General features: G+C 29.8%; 5 protein-coding genes across 5 annotated transcripts in view; 4 read left to right on the forward strand and 1 right to left on the reverse strand.

Moving 5' to 3' along the window:
- The first annotated feature begins 279 nt into the window (after window positions 1-279).
- On the forward strand, window positions 280-3,378 carry LOC109602238 (anoctamin-1). The gene is made up of 14 exons (XM_049964619.1): window positions 280-400; window positions 460-638; window positions 696-891; window positions 953-1,158; window positions 1,259-1,419; window positions 1,477-1,576; window positions 1,624-1,726; window positions 1,782-2,069; window positions 2,121-2,275; window positions 2,329-2,459; window positions 2,508-2,716; window positions 2,771-2,849; window positions 2,905-3,068; window positions 3,129-3,378. Exons 1-14 carry the CDS (start codon window positions 308-310, stop codon window positions 3,300-3,302), a joined length of 2,238 nt encoding a protein of 745 aa, XP_049820576.1. The 5' UTR covers window positions 280-307; the 3' UTR covers window positions 3,303-3,378.
- Window positions 3,379-4,496: 1,118 nt separating this feature from the next.
- LOC109602239 (anoctamin-5-like) lies at window positions 4,497-9,249 on the forward strand. The gene is made up of 14 exons (XM_020018565.2): window positions 4,497-4,701; window positions 4,755-4,933; window positions 4,985-5,180; window positions 5,234-5,439; window positions 6,094-6,254; window positions 6,301-6,397; window positions 6,451-6,571; window positions 6,628-6,927; window positions 6,982-7,136; window positions 7,193-7,323; window positions 7,370-7,578; window positions 7,631-7,709; window positions 7,767-7,930; window positions 9,088-9,249. Exons 1-14 carry the CDS (start codon window positions 4,543-4,545, stop codon window positions 9,247-9,249), a joined length of 2,319 nt encoding a protein of 772 aa, XP_019874124.2. The 5' UTR covers window positions 4,497-4,542.
- Window positions 9,250-10,280: 1,031 nt separating this feature from the next.
- LOC109602240 (parafibromin) lies at window positions 10,281-12,415 on the forward strand. The gene is made up of 5 exons (XM_020018566.2): window positions 10,281-10,453; window positions 10,510-10,735; window positions 10,790-11,324; window positions 11,386-11,859; window positions 11,915-12,415. Exons 1-5 carry the CDS (start codon window positions 10,323-10,325, stop codon window positions 12,091-12,093), a joined length of 1,545 nt encoding a protein of 514 aa, XP_019874125.2. The 5' UTR covers window positions 10,281-10,322; the 3' UTR covers window positions 12,094-12,415.
- A 110-nt stretch (window positions 12,416-12,525) lies between these two features.
- LOC109602244 (ras-related protein Rab-9A) lies at window positions 12,526-15,348 on the reverse strand. The gene is made up of 3 exons (XM_020018573.2): window positions 14,974-15,348; window positions 14,728-14,925; window positions 12,526-13,999 (listed from the first exon to the last, which is right to left on the reverse strand). Exons 1-3 carry the CDS (start codon window positions 15,151-15,153, stop codon window positions 13,739-13,741), a joined length of 639 nt encoding a protein of 212 aa, XP_019874132.1. The 5' UTR covers window positions 15,154-15,348; the 3' UTR covers window positions 12,526-13,738.
- A 295-nt stretch (window positions 15,349-15,643) lies between these two features.
- LOC109602247 (nuclear hormone receptor FTZ-F1 beta) overlaps window positions 15,644-22,776 on the forward strand; it is a 32,999-nt gene continuing 25,866 nt past the window's right edge. The window contains exon 1 of the mRNA XM_020018574.2: window positions 15,644-16,002. The gene's annotated coding sequence lies outside the window, so the exon portion shown is untranslated. The remainder of the gene's footprint in view (window positions 16,003-22,776) is intronic.

Here is a 22,776-nt window from a genome sequence, read left to right on the forward strand (position 1 = left end):
GTTGCATTGCATTTGCTCAACCCTGTATACTAATATTTTATTTTTTGATGTCAATAAATTTTAGCATTAATTGTTAAATGTTTTCTGTCAATAATTGACAAGAAATTGTTTAAAGTGTTTCTTCTACATTGCACTTTTCACTAAAAATATGGCTTCCGAAAACCAAGACGATACTATAGAATCGTTGGAGGAACGAATGAAGAGACGAGAAACTCTTCTTCTTGAACACTTGCGCAAAGGAAGGTTGGGAGGTGCCACTTATTTTAACGATGGTGAAAGGCGTGTGCATTACGCCTTAGTATTGCCAATGGATTCCCTTTATAACCATAAGGACGTGGTTGAAGAGTACATTAACAACTTAATAAAGTTAGGTCTGGAATTCGAACAAGAGGGTGGCATAGTAATACCTTATTTCTTTTCAGACTTTTTAAATTAGATTAAACAAAACATGATTTTCAGACAATGCCAGTGATGTTTATTAAAATTCACATAAACGACGAAATAACCGACCACTTTGCCGACGCTTTTGAAGTGAAACCCGAATTTTTGGAAGACTTTGATTACCGCGACCCAAATCCCTATCGGTGGGAAATATTTAAAACTCCTCTAAAGAGACGCAATGTCTTCAAAAATGTGCGGTAAGAATTATAATTCTCTAGACTAAAGTGATTTTTAATTATTAAGAATACTTTTAGTAATAGTCAACTATCATTAACAAAGATAAAAATTATTGAACACCTCTTGCACGTTGCGTATTATGGGAAAAAACGTGATATGCACGGTGTTGAAAAATTAAAAAAAATGGGTATAGTACAGGATTATTATGCTCTTCATGATGGAGCCATACAAATTGAACATTGGCATAATGACGACATCATCAACGAAAGAACAGTCAGTAACCTTACAGATTCTTCGTGATTTTATGTGGATATATTTATAAATTTAATTTCAGCTATTAGCTAAATACTGGGGAAATTATCACGTCACGTTTAAACAACCACCTCTTGATTTAATACATAAATATTTTGGACCAGACGTAGCATTTTACTTTGCGTGGCTAGATTTCTATAACCACATGCTTTTGCCTATTGCCATCATAGGTGTTATTTTATTTATATTCTCATTTGTAGACGTGTTTGTTCAAAACGCACATGATATGTAAGTTTATGACAGAGAAATTAGTATATAGAATAATACACTATTTGAACAATTTATATCATTACATTTTATTGTTTGTAAAATAAACACAATATTTCAGAGGTTTCGTATGTGAGTCTAATTATTATACTTGTGGGTTATGTATTGAACACCATGGTTGTGAACAAAAGCCACTAAAAAGTTTTTGCAGACCTGCCAAGATTGTGAAACTTTTGGAGGGTGGACAATTTTGGGTATATTCAACATCAGTAACACTTTGGGGTGAGTACTAAATTTTAAAAAATCCTATATATGTATATATTAAGATAACTCCTACAGGTATGATTTTTACAAGTTTGTGGAAAAGAAAAGAATATAGATTAAGATATAGATGGAATTTATTAGGAAAGCAGATTGTACAGGAAAAGGCTATTATAAGGTTATTATTTTATCATTAATAAACTTTATATGAAGGATTTTTTTTAGATTGGCTTATAAATTGGCAACAGCAAAGCGACGCCTGCAAAAAATACCGTTAAGAGAAAAATATGTTCGTTATTCAATAGGACTTATACTAATCATAGTAATCGTAAAGTTCTTTTAAATTGCCATTGTAAATCAAATATATCTCAATAACATTTTAGGTGGGTTTTATGATTATTTTTTGTGTAGGAAAACATTTATTGTTTATTTTTTCGCAACCGAAAATTGACAGACTGGGAGTACAATTTTCACTTACGGCTATTTCTCCATTAATTCAAACGATTTTCACAATGTTTGTTTCAAAGTATCTTAAATCTACCTGTGTTAAAATAGTAGATATCATATTCCCAAAAACGCAAGATATGTATGAAAAATTAATAGTTTACCTGATTTTCACTTTAGATCTTTTAAACAATTATGTACCATTGTTCTACGTAGCTGGTATAAGGGTAATTTTGAAAATTTAGGTATAACAAACCCAACTATAAATAGAGTTTTAGAATTTTCAATTCAATGTTCCATATGATAATGGCTATGGACTATTAAAATACACTGGTTGCGGAATTATGCCTTGCATTTATACCTTGTTTGATTTGTTATGGACTTTACTTATTGTAAAAACATTTATTGAGAGAATATATTTAATACTGAAACCGTAAGTTAAACTTACACAAATTATTGTTTATTTTTATAATTTAACTAATTTAGAAAAATCCAAAACTGTTGGAGAAAATATACTCAGGAACAATTGGATCCGGAAGAAATGCCATCGTACGAGGAAGAATATCACTTAAACAGAGTCACAAATTATGAATTCAAGATTAATATTGCAAAGAGATGTAAATAATTTAGAACCGCCAAATATTATGTACAAGAAATATTTTCAGGCATTCAATATGGAATAATGATAGGATTTGTGTACGCTTTTCCTCTATCACCGTTATGCGTTTTATTCCATAACGTGGTGACTTTGCGCTCGGAAGCCAACAGACTTATTCATTTATCACGGAGACCCTGTATCAGTAAAAAATATGATGGCATTGGGCAATGGACTAAAATACTCGACACCCTGACATTGTGCGGTGGTATAATAAATGTAAGTGAAATTATATTTTTAAACGATATTTTTTCTAACGATATTTTATTTAAGGTTTACATAATTGCATATGTGGGTTCGTACTACGATTTATTGAAATTACAATATGGGAAAATTAAGAGTCTCTATTCAAGTATATTTACAATTAATTGATATTCATAGACGATCTGAAAATGTAATCGTTTTAGTATTTGAACCTCATGCAGTTTTTGGTACTTATAATTCTAGTTTACCCAACGTATGTTTGCATAGGGGGCAATATCTTGGACCGTACGCTATCAACAGATACAAAAAAAATAGCATGAACTATGCGTTACAAGTATATCATATTCTAATAATGGCTGTATCGGTAGTAAGATTAAATTACGAAATTCCCTATTTATACACGTTAAACATTCATGTTTAATTCTAGCATGTGCTACTTTTTTTATATTATGCAATTCGAAAACTTATAGCCCCTATACCTCTTAATATTAAGAAAAAAATTTTCATAGATAGAACCAATTTGAATAATTGGTATAATGATATGTTCAACGCCGTGGAAGAACTGGATTTTAAAGATGAAGAATCACTACAAATTACATAAATTTAGATACGATCTGTAGATTATTTGTTCTGTTGAATTTCCTTCTCCTTAATTGAATAAGACGTGCCTTTTTTAAATAAAGATAACGATGTTATATCAATAAATGAACAATAATAACAATTGTTTTCTTCCACGAACAGTCCTATATTTTTATTGTTATAAAAAATTGACAAAAATTTTTATAAAAAAAATAATTATGTATAATTTACGTCCTGCCAAACAGACACATTCCAAATTTCTAAAAATATTACATAAGGTATGGATTGAAGTAAACAATAGTCGTGTGCATATGACCGTATTAACAATTAAAGATATCCAAATAATATTTTTTAGGAAAATATTAAAAAATGTTCCAATAATTTAAATAAAATTAACATTATAATTGGTATCATTTATTATAATGATCACGTGCTTATCACATATTTGCCTATTTTGAATGGAGTATAGTTCCCAATACCAAACAATAATGTTTTATAAAAATCCATATCAGTAACTTAAATTTACTTTTTTTGTTGCAAATATATATTTATCCTGTACTATGAAGTTGTTATATAAAAATGCTTTGTTTTATAAAAAAATATATATAAATATGCATAAACTATTCACATTTACATTTTATTTCGATTTATTGTAGTCTACTGGTCTATTAAATGTCTATTGTATCAAAATCATTATTTTGTACAACGTCATTTAAGTTTGAATGTTACTAAAGGCTTTTAGAAGCAAGATTGGCAAGAGTCACAGAATGGATACCTTAAAATGATATTAATCTCCTTATTTTATCTATGCTCAAGAAACATAAAGCAGTTACAAATAATATGCACTCTTTTTAAAAATTATTTTTGATTAACTTATACATGTATGTATTTCAGTGCTTCTCAAACTTTTTGTGGTAGCACACTTTTAATCCTTTAAGTGTGTATAGTCTTTGGTTCTAACGATTTCAAAATTTGGCAGTACAAAATGAAAAGAAGTTTAAAATGATGAATGATAATAATTTTGAATGTAAAATAAAATAATATGTACGTAATGAGGTCTATTAATAATTTATTTTTATGTCTATAAATTTCTGACTTTGATTAATAACACTGTCGATAGTTGACATAAAAAATTAAACTTTTATATTTCATGTTTCTATAAAAATATGTCTTCCCAAGATATAATAAAGAGTCTTGACGAAACGTTAGAAGACAGAATAAGAAGACGAGAAATAGTTATTTTTGAACATGTACGTAAAGCAATGTTGGGAGGTGCCGCTTATTTTAACGATGGAGAAAGGCGTGTGCATTATGTCCTGGTTTTGTCCATGGATTCTGTTTATAAATACACAGACGAGGTTGAGAATTACATCAACAATTTAGTAGAATTAGGAATGGAGTTTGAACAAGAAAGCGGAATTGTAATATTTTGTGCCTATTTAGATTAGATTATTTTAAAAATGATCAATTTTAGACAATGCCCCTGATGTTTATAAAAATTCACATAAACGACGAAATTACCGAGTACTTTGCTGATGCACTTGAAGTGAAACCCGAATTTTTGGAAGATTTCGATTATTGCGATCCCAATCCGAATCGGTTCAAAGCATTCAAGACTCCTCTGCGAAGCAGAAATGTTTTCAAAAATGTGCGGTAAGAATTAATTACAGAAATTAGATTTTTAACTATTAAAATTCTCTTTAGGCATGCTCAATTATCGTCAACCAAAATAAAAATTATTGAATATCTTTTACATAGTGCGTATTATGGGAAAAGATATGGAATGCAAAGTATTGAAAAATTAAAAAAACTAGGTGTAATACAAGATTACTATGCACTTCACGATGGGACCATACAAACTGATTATTGGAATAATGACGATATAGTAAATGAAAGAACTGTCAGTGACCAACTTTTAAACTGTCCAAAAATTTTAAAATAATTTTATTTCAGCTATTAGCCAAATACTGGGGAAATTATCATATGGTGTTCAAGGAACAACCCCTCGATCTTATACATAAATATTTTGGTGCAGAAGTTGCGTTTTACTTTGCCTGGTTAGATTTTTTTAACCGAATGCTTCTACCTATTGCCATCATAGGTGTAATTTTGGTTGTAATTAGAATTATAGAAGTAGTTGAGTATGGATCGCCTGAGCTGTAAGTTCTTCAAAGTTAAAATAAATTCTCGTGAAAGTATAAATAAAAATACACAAGTTTACATAAATCTGCAATATTTATTTGTGATGACAATTATACATACATAAAAGTTAGTATTTGTCCTTCATGGACATAGATGACTGTTTGATATCTCCTCCGCATGCAATATATACAGATATTCAATTCTTCTTAGAATCATTTCTTCACTTATTTGGAATATTAGGACAGGTTTGATGTTTCGAAAGCCGACATTTTAGCATATTCCATATATGTTCGATTGGATTTAGGTCCATAGGAAGAAGATCTCAAACCGATTCAAGCCATTCAAACACAATTTCTGAACGATACTGTCGAGCATTATCAAAAACCTATATTTACACAGCGTCTTTTTACCGTAATTGGTGCTATACGAGCTCCTGTAGCGTTTTCTAGCTGATTGGTCATTTGCAAGGACCCTATTCGATCTGACTGATTCCAAATTGCCGCCTTCCAATTGCTATAACCCTCTCACTGAAATCAATTTACGTCTAGACATAACTATGAGGATAAATTTCATCAAAAGTAAAAATGGGCCCATTTTAATTAATAAAAATGTATAATTCTAATTTTAAAATAAATTTATTATACTGTAATTTTTTTAATATTTTATTTCAGAGATTTTATGTGTAAGTCTGAGGAATTAGTTTGTGGCTTGTGTATTGAAAATTATGGTTGTGAACAGAAACCACTCAAGAAATATTGTAACAAATCTAAGGTAGTACACATTTTGGAAGGGACACAGTTTTGGCTGTATTCGGTATCCGTTTCAATATGGGGTAAGTTGTTACTTTTTTCTAATGGAAATAATATAAACTTTTTTAGGTATGTTGTTTACAAGTTTGTGGAAAAGAAAAGAGATTAAACTAAAATATAGATGGAATTTATTAGAAAAACAACAAGAGGAAGAAAAGACCATACGGTTAATATTTAATATTTATCGTTAGTGAACATTAACGAAATAATATTTTATAGATTGGCTTATAAATCAAAATTAGAAGAACGACATTTAAAATATAATAAGATAATACAAGAGATACCATCTAGAGAAAAGTATAGTCGTTACATAATAGGATTCCTATTGTGCACAGTAGTAGTAATAACGTCTCAAATTCATATGTTATATCATTTAATTTTAAAGATACATTGTAGCTGGTTTTTATAACATGTTTCTGTTTGGCAAAACAAATATTTGTTGCTTATTCAGAAGTGGAAATTGCCAAACTAGGACTAAAATCACTGCTCGCACATGTATATATAAAAATGTCTTCGTTCATTCAAGCGGGGTTTACTGTCCTCATTTCAATCTATCTTAAACGCATTTGTCTGAAAATAGTAAATATTATATTCCCAAAAACTCGGGAAATATATGAAAAATTGATCATTTACTTGATTTTCGCTTTAGATCTTTTTAACAATTATGCACCTCTGTTCAACGTAGCTTTTCTGAAAGTAATTTTAAAAACGAAGAAAAATTAACGAATAAAATTATAAATAGAGTTTTAGAATATCAATTTCAATGTCCCATATGATAGTGGATTTGAATTATTAAAATATTCCGGATGTGGGAATGTGCCTTGTTTATATCCTTTGTTTGATATGTTATGGACTTTTCTTACTGTCAAAATACTTGCGGGAAATATATCTTTAATGATGTGGCCGTAAGTTAAAAATCAGCAAATATTTGTTCATCATCACGTAATTTTATGTAATTCAGAAAAGTTCAACAATATTGGAGAAAATGCAACCGGGAACAACTGGATCGGGAAGACATGCCATTGTACGAGGAAGAGTATCATTTCAAAAGAATCACTGATAATTATTTTAACATGGATATTTCAAAAAAATGTAAGTACTTAATTGTTAAACCGCTGAGTACAAGAAAGATTTTAAGGTATTCAATATGGAATGATGATAGGATTTGTATATGCTTTTCCTCTAGCCCCGTTGTGCTTATTGTTTCAAAACATTTTGAGTTTACGCTGGGAAGCCAACGGACTTGTACATTTATCACGGAGACCCTGTATCATCAAAAAATATGATGGCATTGGAGATTGGATTAACATACTCGACACTTTGACAATGTGTGCCAGCATAATTAATGTAAGTGTAATTACACTACTGAAAAAAAAGAACTGACAATTTTTTATTTAAGTTTTACGTGATTACATATGTGGGTTCACACTATGACTGGTTATTACATAAAAGGGGATACTTTAAGAGGGTCTATTCAGGTATATTTAAAATTAATTGATTTATTAGAAACAATCTAAAAAATAAATATATTCTAGAATTCGAACCTTACTCTGTATTTGGCATTCACAATTCTAGTTTACCCAATAAATGTATATACAGAGGGCATTTTTTTGGACCGTATCATATTAATAGATACAAAAGAAATAAGCGCAACTTTATACTACAGTTTTTTCATACTGTAATGATGGCTGGATCACTAGTAAGTAATTATATACCAATCGAAAACCGTTTGATTCGACTGAATTTTGAGAGAGGCATCATGTAGGACAGAGACAGTAAAAGTCTGCAAATTTACTTCGTAGTGGGAATTTTTTACTGTCTCCGTCATTCATGATGCCTCTCTCAAAATTCAGTAGGATCGAAAGCTTTCCAATCAGTATATACGCTTGTAGATAATTATTATTGATATTTATTTTTAACATCTTTTAAGTGAAAATGATATTTCAATTGTTTGATTTTACATAATTTTGTTCACATTTCGTTGTGATAATATAATGGTTTATAACAACATGACTTTGTAAAATGATATGGCAAATATTATCGGCGTTACTCAAAGAACTATATCGAAAGTTAATTAAAAATTAAAATAGACAAGTGACGTGAGGGATTGCCCCAAAAGTGATATTATAAATCGGCGTACAACTGCAGAACATGTTCGGGAGATAACAGTGGTAGCTAGGCTTGAAGGATCCTGACGTGTGCCTACCCAAACTAATCTGTCAACACATGCTAAGATTGTAATGAGCTCAAAAATAGTAGATCACAGTCTTACCAGGAATAATTATTAATTTGAGAGGGGAACAGCAAGCTCGTCAGGAACGACTCAACCGCGTGTACCATTTGATGATGGGAGAATTATGGTTTGCGTGATATTATAAAGGGAACAAGGACGATACTAATGCTGTGTACGTTTTAAATCTTATGGTGCGTCTATTCCGAGGTGTTGTGAGAGAGGAATTTGTTTTTATGAATGGCAACGCACCTCAGCATCGAACAGCAGCAGTACAAAATTTTATTGAAGAAGAGGGAATAATCACTTTATTGTGGCCCTTGAAATTCCTCCGACATAATCGTCAATTAACATGCCTGTAATATTCTAAAAACATGCATGCCCAGCATGTCAAATTGACGTCATACAAGTATGCCACATGAGGAAACACTGAAATTTAATTTTATTGAAAATGTTTATTTCTTTAATAATTTATTAAGTTTAATTGATAGATCACTACAAATAAATATAGTATTCTCTATATAAAAAATTATTAAAGATAAATATCAATAATAAAAAAAAAATATTCCAATATTTAAGACTTCTGGACATATGTGGGTATATATATAAAACATTTTTAATTTTAGCATATATTAATTTTGGTATACTTTGTGATACAAAAACTTATTTCCACAATTCCCATTAATATCAAGAAAAAAAATTTCCTAGATAGAACCAACTTAAATAATTGGTATAATGAAATGTTCAACGCCGTTGAAGATTTGGATTTTAAAGAGGAAGATGATTGATGAAAATTTAAATATATTTATTTATAAAAATATTTCTTTTCAATATCCATGGTTAATGTCAATATTCGCCGTACTTGGCGAATGCTGACATACTTCTGAGTATCTCTATACATTCAAAGGGTTTCATAATTTCGCAGTCATATATACAGGGTTGAGAACATGTAATGTAATAAGGTGATAATTTCTATTATATAACAGATAATTTGTGTCTATCGACTTTATCTGAAAAGAAGAAATTTAGCCTCTTGAACCCCTTAACATTAATAAACCGTGGTCTCGAATTGGCAAATGAAATAATCAAGTGGGAATCGATCGACCTCTACGGATCCTCTTCTGCCTATCCATCGGTCAAGAAATGTCATATTAAGATCATTTTGAAATAATTCTCTGATATGGGGCAGAATATTCTCTCATATTAATCTTAGACAGCCTAGAGATCTTAAATTTCTGTCAATGAAAAAGAGTCTAATTATTTTCTAGTTCTAGCTTTAATTATTATTTGATAACTAACAATTCCATCCGGTGTTTTAGGTTTTTACAGATAATGGATATGAATCTTTTCCATCCAATGAGAATTACTGTCAGAATAATATCGACAATTGCTTTTGTTTAAACTATCATTGAAGAAAAATGTAGCTTTGTCAGAAAAAACAAGGTGGTAGTAAAAAAAGATAATTTGTTAATAACAATTAATCTATGTACGTCTAAAGATTTTTTGAATTCTTTTAAAAGTAAGCTGAATATATTTTTCCAAAATGTGTCGCATGATGCATAATAACATTTAAAAAACAAAAGGGTTGCTGCGCCTCATAAAGGGTTTCAAAAATATTGATATATTGATATAAATGGTCACAATACATATATTACATAATTTTACAAATTTTGAGTATAAGCTATGTGACGTTACTTTTGCGCAACCCTGTATAATAATCTTCATTATTAGTTCACAGTCAGTGATATCAATTTTAAAACAGCGTAGATCTAACATTCAATTAGTTCAAACGTACTATTTCAAACAGCGCGTAGTGAAGGTGTTCTGTATAGTGTGGTTCTCGCATTTTCTGTAAACAAAAATGGCGGATCCTCTTAGTTTGTTGCGTCAATATAATGTTAATAAAAAGGAAATAATAGAACGCGATGGACAAATTATATTTGGTGAATTTTCGTGGCCCAAGAATGTGAAAACGAACTATCTGGTATGGAAGTAAGTTTTCCAATCTGAATCCATCTGTCACACATTAACCTAAATCAACTTTCCAGAGCTGGAACTGACGGAAAACCGAAAGAGTATTACACATTGGAGTGTTTATTGTTCATCCTAAAAAATGTTTCCTTGACTCATCCCGTGTATGTAAGACAAGCAGCCAAAGAAAATATTCCAGTTGTAAGAAGACCTGACAGAAAAGAACTTTTAGCATATTTAAATGGAGATTCAGCAACTTGTACTGCTATTGATAAAAGTGCCCCATTGGCATTACCTACACAAGTAAACTTCACTAATATATATTGTAAGTAACCAATTATTTATATAATATTTTAGGTTAAAAGATCTGCAGATTATGATGGACCTGAAAGCATTGCAAAGAAACCTCGGTTTGAGGACACACATGTACAGAAAGTCCGAGAAAAGTTCACTGCAAGACTGGATGCTCCAAAAGAGGCATCAGTTACAGTGGACAACATCAAGTCTTTATCTGAAGCTATGTCTGTTGAAAAAATTGCTGCAATTAAGGCTAAGCGTCTAGCTAAAAAAAGAACAACCATTAAAGGCAATGATGATATTGGACAGGAATATGATATAAGAGCCATCTTGGATTTGGATGTTGACATTACGAAAGATATTATTAGCAGGGAAAGACAATGGAGGACCAGAACAACTATACTGCAATCCAGTGGCAAAACATTTGCCAAAAATATATTAGCAATGTTGCATAGTATTAAAGCCAGAGAGGAAGGTAGACAAAGACCGCCTCAACAGCCTGCTATTGTAACCCCACGAGAAACACCTGTAAGATCAGCTCAACCATCAGTATATAACAGATATGATCAGGAAAGATTTAATAGACAAAAAGAAGGTATTTTTTCCATAATAGAAACAAATAATTTAAAATTAACATTAATTTTTGTAACTTGCAGAGACGGAAGGATTCAAGATTGATACTATGGGAACATATCATGGTATGACCCTCAAATCAGTAACAGAAGGTTCAGCAAAGGTTAGGCCACAACCTGCTCCAATGCAACCGCCATTGCCTGTGAGTGCTGCCAGACCTCCACCTGGTGGCTTACAGAAACGCGTGTCCCGCACACCTATTATCATTATCCCGGCGGGCACTAACTCTCTAATTTCAATGTACAACGTCAAAGATATTCTTCAAGATCTCAGATTTGTGACACAAGAGGATAAAAAAATGCAAGGCAGCAAGAGAGACAATGAAGTACTGATTCAGAGGCAGAGAAATGGGCAAACTGTACCATACAGAGTTGTGGACAATCCTGCTAAACTAAGCCCAAGTGACTGGGATAGAGTGGTGGCAGTTTTCGTTATGGGACCAGCATGGCAATTTAAAGGATATCCTTGGGAAACACCAGTTGAAATTTTTGATAAAAGTAGGTATTATTAAATTATCATAATAGTGCAGAACTAAAAACTAATTTGTTTCAGTTGCTGCCTTCCATATAAAGTATGATGAGATGCGTATTGATCCAAATGTGGAAAAATGGGCTGTAACAGTAATCCAGTTGTCCCGCACAAAACGGCACTTAGATCGGGCGGCTCTAATGGTTTTCTGGGAGAAGTTAGATAAACACATAATGCAATTTAAACCCCATCTTAGATTTTAGACCCAAATTATGTATAAAGTGTACAGTATTTTAATTAGATTTTTTATATTCATTTTCTGAAAGCACACAGGGAAGGAAAAACTGTACTCAACCCACTTATTATTTTAATTCAATAATTAAACCTAACTTTATATAATTATTATTATATTGTGTTTTGTGATAATTTTGACATTCAAATGAATGAGGGAGTGTCTTTGACAATAAAAAAATATATTTTGAGTTTTATCAAAATTTACGTTACAAATAGTTCTCATAATTCTTTGTAATTTCATCCCACCACATCTTATATAAATTGTTTCACAATAAAGTTGTGAAATAAATATTTGGTTGTTTTTATATTTTAAATTTTTTTACATCCCACCAATAATTTTATTGACAATAATTAAAGAGTAAAATTGTCTTTTGGATAATTTGAATTAAACCAAACACAACTTCTATTAAAATGTAACATTTATTGCAGTACAAAAGCTATCCACATTGCTATTGACTATGTACACAAAAGCTGAACATTGTTATAAAGAAAATATTGAATATTTTCTTAGCAATGTATTAAGCAACAGGCTTCAAAGTGTAAAATTTGGTGTTTATCCTGAGATACGAAGAATGTACTTTGCGATAAAATGGGATTGCAAATCGTTCACAATATGAAGAGTATTTAACAGGTATAGCAACATATAATACTGAATATAAAAAGATAGATCAAACATTAAATAGAAAATATTACATAATGATTAACATTGTCTGAAAGTACATTCTCCTCAATCTAAATTCAATACTAAGTGCTCCCTCAATTTTGATCTATCATTTAGTGCAATATAATTACACATATCTACATAAAATACAAATAATAATTACACTGTATAATAAACACTACTTATTGTTAGCTCTATTCAAACAAGGAGTGATATGAGGTGAATACTTTATTATGATTTATATGACTATCCTAATAAATTATATTAACAAATAATACTCAAAACTATCATTCATTTTAAATAAATTAACTAAAGTTTAAACATAAAACTGCAACACTTAAAACTAGAAAATCACAGAAATATTCTAAATGCAAAATTAACTTGAATTAATTTGCTTGAAATGTTTATTATCACATTTTATAATAATTATATTGATTGATGTAACTCAAATTTAGCTAAATATACTGAAATTTTAATAATAAATTCCAAATTGGAAACACTATAAATACATATTAATTTATTTATTTAACTTTAGTTAAATTGGATATTCAGTAACAATTAAGTACAATATTTAAATTAATTTAAAAAAAAGTATTTTACAATAATAATACTAAATAGTGAATTTTGTCATCATAAAATGAAATAATTTCTCTAATACTATTTATAATGAGTAATATCATGTAATATATAATTTGCAATCATGACAAAGCATGTTATTATTTCTGTACATGATAATTACAAAAAATATATTTTGTAATAAACTAAACATATGTGGATATGTATTTATAATTAATTTAAAAATCTTATTATGATGACAAAATATACAAACTGTTTACATGAGCACCAAGTTCATACTTGTATGCATGACTCATCACAATAAAAAGCAAGAAATCAATTCACCTAAAATCCATAGTTTACCCGTGATAAAACTGAAATACCTATTACCTAACCGTTTATTCATCCGTGTTTCCTATGCAACAGGATGACCGATTCTCGCCCTGCTTTTTTGTCAAATCCACGGTGTCGTTAAAAGCTGGTTCATTTTTATCTGCCCTCGTTTCCAGACGCAACCAATGTTCAACGGCCAGCTTAAAAGCTTCTTGGACATTGCTGGCGTTTTTCGCTGAGGTTTCTATACATGATGTTATTCCGTTTTCGTTGCACCACGTCTCCATTTCCAATTGTGATACTTCTCTGTCAGATGTTACATCCGACTGAAAATTGTGTTATAATTATACTTTATTAAAAGTCTAGTGATGATAATTACTAAATAATGTTAACTAATAATTAATTTTCAAAATTCTTTTATTGTGAAACATTCATGTGTATCATAATTATAATATTAAATATAAATCAATCAAATAAATACATGAGATTATTTATATAATATGTAATATTTCAGTTTTATAATGTATTTTTTGAATACTTGATAACTCTTAACTAATTTAATTTAATAACTATGATGAAAAATATATGTAATATGTAATAATTAATTTATTTTTTAAATTTTTAATACATAATAATCCAAGTATCAATACAAATTTCAATTTTCAAAAATAAAATAAAATGAAGTTTAGAAATAGTTTCATCGTGCTATTTCTCATTTGTGTCCACATTACTTGCTTCAGAAAACACCCGAATATGTTCCATCATCTCCTTTATCTGAATAGTCATATTGGTGATATCCATTCTTTGAGTGGTGAGACTACAATTCATAACCTTTAATTCCTCCTTGTATGAATTAATAGTTTCCATTGCATTTATATAAAACTGGATATTCTCATCTGTATGTTTGTTCATTTGGATCATTTGCATAATTTTAACAAACTTTTTATCAGAAGAATTCATGTTTAATTTGTAATGTAATAACACTTGTAATTGTCTTTTAAAATGACAATAAATGACAGAAACCAATTTCCATAGCACACTATGTTAAACCTACCTTGTTGCCAATTACAATGAAGGGAAATTGTGTATTTTCTTTAACATCTGCATAGTACAAAAATTCATTTTTCCACATTTGTAGATTCTTAAAGCTCATTTTATCATCTATTGAATAAGTTAACATGCAAATATCACTACCTCTGTAGAATGGGGTTCTCAATGTTTTGAACCTTTCCTGACCTGCAGTATCCCATATCTAAAAACAACAGTTCAAATGTGGAATTTCAAATGCAACAAATCATACCTGTAGAGTATATGTATCACCATTAATTTCAATGTCTTTATTTAAAAACTCCACACCAATTGTGTGGAATGAATGTTCATCAAATTGGTTGGACACAAATCTGTTCATCAAACAGCTTTTGCCCACACCTCCGTCTCCTAAAATCACCACTTTTAACAGTGTATTCTTGGTGGATCTCATGTTCTTGATGTTTAATTAGTTTGTCAACACATATTATAATTGTTGTTAATTGTTCTGGATTGATTATTAATTATTGCACGTATTTCGTCTGTCGGTTTAATAATTTGCACACAAAGTCATGTAAACTTTATACAAGATAACACACCAAAAGATAATAATTTAATGTTTTGAGAAATAAGTAGTTACTTGTCATTTGTCAGATTGCAAACCACATGATAAAATTAATCACAGACTCAGAATGGGGAAAATCAAGGACATTTTAAAAAATTTAGTCCATTTAACAATGGATGCCGTAACGCTTCGTAATCCAATGAGCTACGGTAATCATATACGAAAATAGATGTAGTAAAGTTGATTCTAATTGGATGTTTATGGAGCTACAACAGAGTGTCGGTGATTGTTTCGTGTGGTCTTATTTGAAAGTTGGCGGGTGAAATGGCCGAGGAGGTCGTCAGATGTCGCTACGGTAGTATTTTTAATTTCCATTGTTTTTACAGACGATTGTGATCTGTCCATTTTTAAGTTGGTTTTTTCATTTGGCATAAGTAGAATACTAATTCGATAATTTTGTGAGTGAGTCTCATGGTTTTTGTTGACCCACGTCCACGTAGACGCATTGAAAATCGTTGACATTTAGAAGAAACTCTTGTGTGGTGTAATTAACAATAAGTGTGTAAAAATTTTGTTGCTGCTACCTGGACACGGTGTCAATAAACTCTGATCTGAGGTGCGCCTTGCATAAACAGATTTGTGAAAGTGAAAATTAATAACCGACGAGGTCCTAATGGTTTGGTGCAGCTGAACTTGAAATGCACACTTCCCAGCTTTAAGTAAATCGAATCGGCAACGGTAAGTAATTTACAAGAAAAAGCACCGTGTCGTTCTTATTGGAACATTTGTTATCGTTTTCTATATATTTTCGTCCCGGTAAAGAGAAGGTGGTGAGTGATTTTTGGGCCCAAGGTAAGCGCATACGAGTAACAGTCATTCACCCATTTGGCCAATGGCAGTGCGCCTCTCTCTCTTTTCGGTTCGCTCTTTGGTGCTGTGGAAAAACGAGTGACAGGTACGAGGTAGACAGGAGTGTAGTGTACACAGCTCTAGAAGGTCGCGACTTGCTTGGTCACATGACGTTGGTGCAGGGCCGGCTGAAGGACGTTGCCTCGCGGTCTCTCCGTCACTTGCATCTAGATAACAATGTAAACAAATACTCGAGCCGTGGACGTTCCGTTTTGATAATTCACTCGTTATCGCCGGAATTCCCAATTGATGAATGACTCGGACGTAGTAAATATTTATCCTTCGGTATGTTTATGGAGATTGCGGGCCCGACGAACAGGTGGTTGAAAACGCTCATAATTGTTTATGTGAGCGTGAAACTCCCACTCACGACTCAAGATTTGCTGGATCAACTAAAATGAAAATGTATATTCTTAATACATGTATTAAGGTTTAACTGGTGGCGACATTTTGCCGAGGTGTCTAAAAATAACATATTTAACAATATTTGATACGAATATTTATAAAAAACTAAAAATAAATAATATTAATAAACTATATAAACTTTCGAACAATTGAATTTTTATTTTCATCACAATATTTACTCTTATTATGACTTTAAATTATGTGGTACATGACTCGTCGGTGCTTGTCAGAAAATTAATAATTGCCTAGCAAGCTTCTTCTTAAGAAATCGAAATAATGGAATATTAAAATAAATTAAAACAGTAAGTTTAAATCTTTGTTCATAAAGGAGATATTTAAAATAGAAATTATTACTAACGTTTTTATAAATCAAGCCTAGTTAAATCGTAATATATTTAATCTGTAATCTATAATATAAAAATTAGTTATGGGTCCCATGTATAAATATGAATTTAATAAGAAAGTAATCTTACACGATATTGGATTAATTTCAAATAATATGTTTCTTAAGTATATCTTACATTTATGACAGATATCGACTACGTTTTGTCTGGGCAATACCTCGAAAATGGTTAATAGACAGAAAATTATATTTGTAAGAGTCACCTTGTATAATATATATAACTAGTTGTTTTTGCGCAACAATATGTTAGAAATGTTATAAATTGATGAAGTTCATTTTAGAGGGAAAAAGTGGAAGAATTTTTTATATGAATAAAAATGGGGAGAAGTTTTTTTAGTATTAATTAATATGTCTCATTAGATATAAAAATAATTAACTGCTCAATCAAGTAATATTTAACAACTCAATTAAATATAACCAATAATAATTTTGGGATTTTCATAAAACAATAATATTTTAAAATTAGAGTTGTCAGAAGTATCAAAAATATTGTGGATATAGCTAACGAAATACCATATGTTTTAAAATAATAATTAGAAATGATATGATAAAGAAGGTAAGAATAGCAAGCTTTTTTATATCAACGTTAAATAAAAAGAGAGATTTTTGTTAGTGTTATAACAATTATGGTTATTATAAAACTAAACTATTTTAAAGTTAAAAGTAATCAGAAGTTTAAAAAATTTTGAAGAAGTTATCAGTAGTTTCAAAAATTTTTGAGAAAATAAAAGGTATATTTTAAAACAATAATCACAAATTTTATAAAATTTATGGAGTTCTAGAGAGGGAAAGAAGACACCAAATATAAGTAGTTTTGTATAAAGTTTAAATTAAAAGAATAAATTTTCATTAATCTTAATAAATATGGTTCATTAATAATAAAAACAATTAATTGTCACAAACATATTGCGAACAATTCTAATCAGTAATAATTTAATAGTTATTATAATAAAATTATATATTTTAAAGTTAAGAGTTGTCAGGAGTATCAAAAGATTTATGAAAAATAAAAATTTTGGGCTCGTGCTTTATTTTTTATTTTTAAAGTACTTTGCCGTGTAACTCAAAAAATAAAAGATATTTTTTTAAATTTAAAATTTTCTATGTAGAGGTAGTTTTTTCTCATTGACATTAAACGATTAATTCTATCGATTTCGAAGTGTTTTTAGTATTAAAATTTCGAGCTGCTTTATGGCCTAATTTTGGTCCAAATGTAAAAATTTTGGGTTTCAAAAATAATCGATGCAATGTAAAAATTTAGGATTCCATAGCCCCAATCCCAGAAATTCTATGAAGGGTTTACCTTCACGATAAACCTACACCTCCCCATTTTTCCGCTATTACTAACATTTTACTACTAAAACATTTCGGAATCTATAGAATTAACCATTTAATGTCAATGGGAAAATTGCCTGTACGTAGGAAACTTAAAAATTAAAAAATACCCATTATTTTTTGAGGTAATTTTTTTGGCCATTTGGGAGTCCATAAAAAGCCTGAAATTCCTGCATGTAAACATTTTGGATTCGATAGCCCCAGCCCTTGAAACTCAGTGCGGGGTCTAGCTCTACGGTAAAGCTACACCCCATCATTTTAAAAATAAAAAAACGGTTATTTTTCGAGCCCAAAATTTTTACCGAAATTAGCCCATCAAAAGTCCGAAATTTCAGAACTAAGAACACTTCGGAATTGACAGAATTAATCGTTTAATGTCAATGAGAAAAGTGTAAGTACATAGAAATTTAAAAAACACCCATTATTTTTTGAGCTACATTTTTTCTTTTGAGCATACATGAGCCCATAGAGCTCGAAATTCCTGCATATAAAAATTTTTGATTTGGTAACTCCAGCCCATGAAACAGCAAGTAATAGTATTTTAAGGAATAAATAATTATAAACCTTATAAAATTTTTGAAAATCATCATTTAAGAGAAAAGAAAGGCAAGAAAAGCAGGAAATTTTTATATGAATGTTAAATAAGACGAGAGAATCAGTGCTAATAAATATAGCTCATTAGAAATAATAATTTATGGTTGTCATATCATGTCATACCAAATATTTTGAGTAAATTTTAATAAATGTTATAAAGTTCATCATTTAATAGTGAAGAAAGCAAAAAATAAGATTTTTTTTTATTAATTTTAGCAAAAAAAAATAAATATTAATAAATATGGTTCATAAAAAATTAAACCAATAAACTCTCAGAATCATGAGATTGTCAACATTTCTAATCAATAATAATTTTATGGTTGTCATAAAATAATGATATTTTAAAGTTAATTTCGGTAGTATCAAAAATGTTGAGGAATTTTATTAGATTTTAAAAAGCCCCAGCTTTTGATAATATTTTAAATTTTATTGAATTATTTTTTCTTCCAAAAAAAAAAAAAAAACTACAAAATATAATTACATCTAAAACATATTTTCTATTATAGCGCAGGTTTCGCCCTCAACAGTCTAATAACCAAAATATGTGGTATATACGAGTATAGCATACATTCTGTAAATATTTCCAAATTCCATTTTCATTCGACTGTTTCTACATAATCTTATAATTACTCGCAGTGTTTCAATTAATTACAATTTTGGATGTCGCAGGAACGACGATAATGTTGAATTTTAACTCTAACCGATGGGGCAAGTGCGAAGGATTTTTCGCCGAGATTTTGTGTTTCACCGGACAACGTCGTCGACGAAGAGTGCGGCGACGTCCAGTGGCGTGTTGATGCGTGTCCACCGGTCGATTTCGCGACATGCCCGACGTCTAGAAACACGAATATTACTGATATTGTCCCTCTTTGCGGCCACCAAAGACATAACCCGGCCACATGGGCTTGTGCAGCGCGACAGCCCGCGGCACTTTCCCAAAGCCGCCTCGATGGCCGTCAGGCACGCTGTAAAAGGCCGACCGGCATTCCATTCGGTTTCTCGTTGTTTTCGACACTTCGGCAAAAGTTCGACGCAATCGAACGGGAAAATCAAATGAATGCATAATTCGTGGGGTACCAGAAGAAAATATTTGTGTAACTTTGTTCTGACTCGTATACAAGGCAAGGCGTCAATTGTAATTGATTGCGCTTCTTGGAAATGTCGATGTGCGAGGGTCCGAAATGTTGGAGACTAGAGGTTTTATGGCGCCATGAATCACGGTGCTGCCGTAATGGGGTTGTAAATAAATGCGACACTTTGCACTTGCCTCCATGAAAATCAACGTTGAGTCCGTGTGACACGTTGTAAGTTTGAGAGCACACTTCTATTGCAAACTTGATGTGCTGTTTCCATATGCAGTTTCATTATACACGTATTTTTCCGGTCGAAAAAACAAATTTTCTTGTCTACATCTTTTTCATTCTAAAGAATTGGTCAATTTTTTATATTAAAATTTATTTCTCCACCTTAAAGTAGACACTTTCAGAAAGAATATCAAATGCCAAAAAAATTAATTTTATTATTTAACAATATCAAATGACCTCTATTTTTTTTTTCTTATTAGATTTGCTGATATGGAATTTTTAGAAACATTGTTCAAAAGATATTATATCAATTTTTTACATCTTTTTAGAAATATTTTAAGAAAAATTGGTAGAACTTATGCTAATAAAAATGGTTAATAACTTTTTTATATTAAATAATAAATTATATAATTTTTTTAGATACTCAATTAAGAAACAAGAAAGTTTTTCGATTAATTTCTATAGATAATGTTAATAATTTCAGAGATATTTAAAATTTATGTTCTTCAGCCCTAAGGGAACAAGATACACGTAGTAATTTTCTGGATACGTGTTTTATTATAATATTTTAATAAACAAGAAATACAAATTATTTTTTATTAAATTTCTCAATTTGTGTTGTATTTTTATTTAATACAAAATTTTCATGTCCACATATTTTCCTTTTTAAAGAATTTGTCAATTTTTTACAAATTTTCTCCAACTTAAAGTACACACTTTCAGAGAGAATATCAAAATGAACAAATGCCAAATAGTTCATTTTTTTTCAAATAATTTATAATTGTGCAAAATTTATATGTTTGAAGTAAAATTAATTTTGTTATTTAACCATATCAAATGACCTAATTTTTTCTTATTCGAATTGTTTAATATGGGATTGAAATTTTGGACTCAAACATTGTTCAAAATATTTCATGTCAATTTTTTTGTATCTCTATACAAATCACTATTTTTTTAAATGATATATGATTATTTAAAACTAAAAGATATTTTTCATTTGATGTATTGTAATTGTGCAAAATTTTAATGTGTTTGAGGTAAAATTATCTCTATTTTTTTTTTTTTGATTTAATGACCTGGAATTTGTAGAAATTTGAAACATTGTTCAAAAGATATTATGTCATATTTTTACATCTTCCTACAAATATTTTGAGAAAGATTTATAGAAATTATGTTAATGTGATTGGTTGGTTAATAACTTTTTTATATAAACTAATAAATTATATATTTTTAGATACACAATTAAGAAACAAGAAAATCTTTCGATTAATTTCTATATATAATGTTAATAATTTCAGAAATATTTAAAATGTTTGTTCTTCAGCCTTAAGGGAACAAGATCATAGAATAAATACAAATTATTTCATATTAAATTTCTCAAAATGCGTTATAAATTTATTTAATTCAAAATTTTCCTCTTTAAAATAGATTATCTATCAAATGAAAAATAGTTAATTTTTTTCTGATAATTTATGATTGTTTAAAATAAAAATGTGTTTTTTTATATTAAACAATTTTTAATATTATATTTTATATATAATGTTTTTAATAGATTTACTAATGTGGGGTTGAAATTTTTAAAAATCTCAAGAATTGTTCAAAAGATGCAAATGTTTTGGGAAAGATTTGTGCTAATTACGTGAATCAAAAATGTTAATAAATTTTTCACTTCACCACAACAAGGCCAATATTTAAAAATCCAAGCCCTTAGACAAAGGTTTATAATCTTACCACAGCAACACTTTTCATTAACTTATAATGTAAAAAAAGCCAGGACACCATAAGGAAAAGACTAACGAGAGATAATATAACCTCATACAGTGTTATAACAGGTCACTTATTGACTGCAGCATATCGATTGAATTTATCTCGAGAGTACCTTGTGGAAATGATGAGTGGCGAGAATTGTCAGACACTACCTTGATGAGGTAAATATTACGCTAATAAACTGACCAGCTTGAAATCTGGACTTAAATCCCAAAGAACATCTATGAGAACATATGGGAAGACAAATAAGAGCACATTAACCACCACAAAACACTTTAAACCAACTAAAGGAAAAGATCATAGAAATTTGGGAGGGCATTGATCAGGATGTCATAAGAGCATTTTAAGTGTGAAGCGACGTTGTCAAAAGGTCATTAACGCACGTGGTGGAAATACTCCATATTAGGGTAAATAAACTTCATCTTTAGAACATCACATTCTGCACATTTTCTGGATACTTGTTAAATAATATTTTTTTAATAAATAATCACAAATTTTTCAACATTAAATTTCTCAAAATACGATACAAAAAATTTAGTTTTTTAATATAGATAGTTCAAATAACTATTTAGCAAATGGTTAACTTTATCAAGATTGAAATTCAAATGTTTTTTAATTAAAGTAATATTATTATATGTTAATTACAAAGTAACACTGTATGAGGTCTTTTTCTTATTAAATATGCTCAAATGAGGTTAAAATTGTTAAAGTTTTGAAATCAAATTATCACCATTTTTTATTTAATTTTTCAACAAATGATTTGAGGAAGATCAGTAGAAATTGTCCTAATGGATC

This window comes from Aethina tumida, chromosome 3 (genome assembly GCF_024364675.1).
Source record: "Aethina tumida isolate Nest 87 chromosome 3, icAetTumi1.1, whole genome shotgun sequence".
Lineage (NCBI taxonomy): Eukaryota > Metazoa > Arthropoda > Insecta > Coleoptera > Nitidulidae > Aethina > Aethina tumida.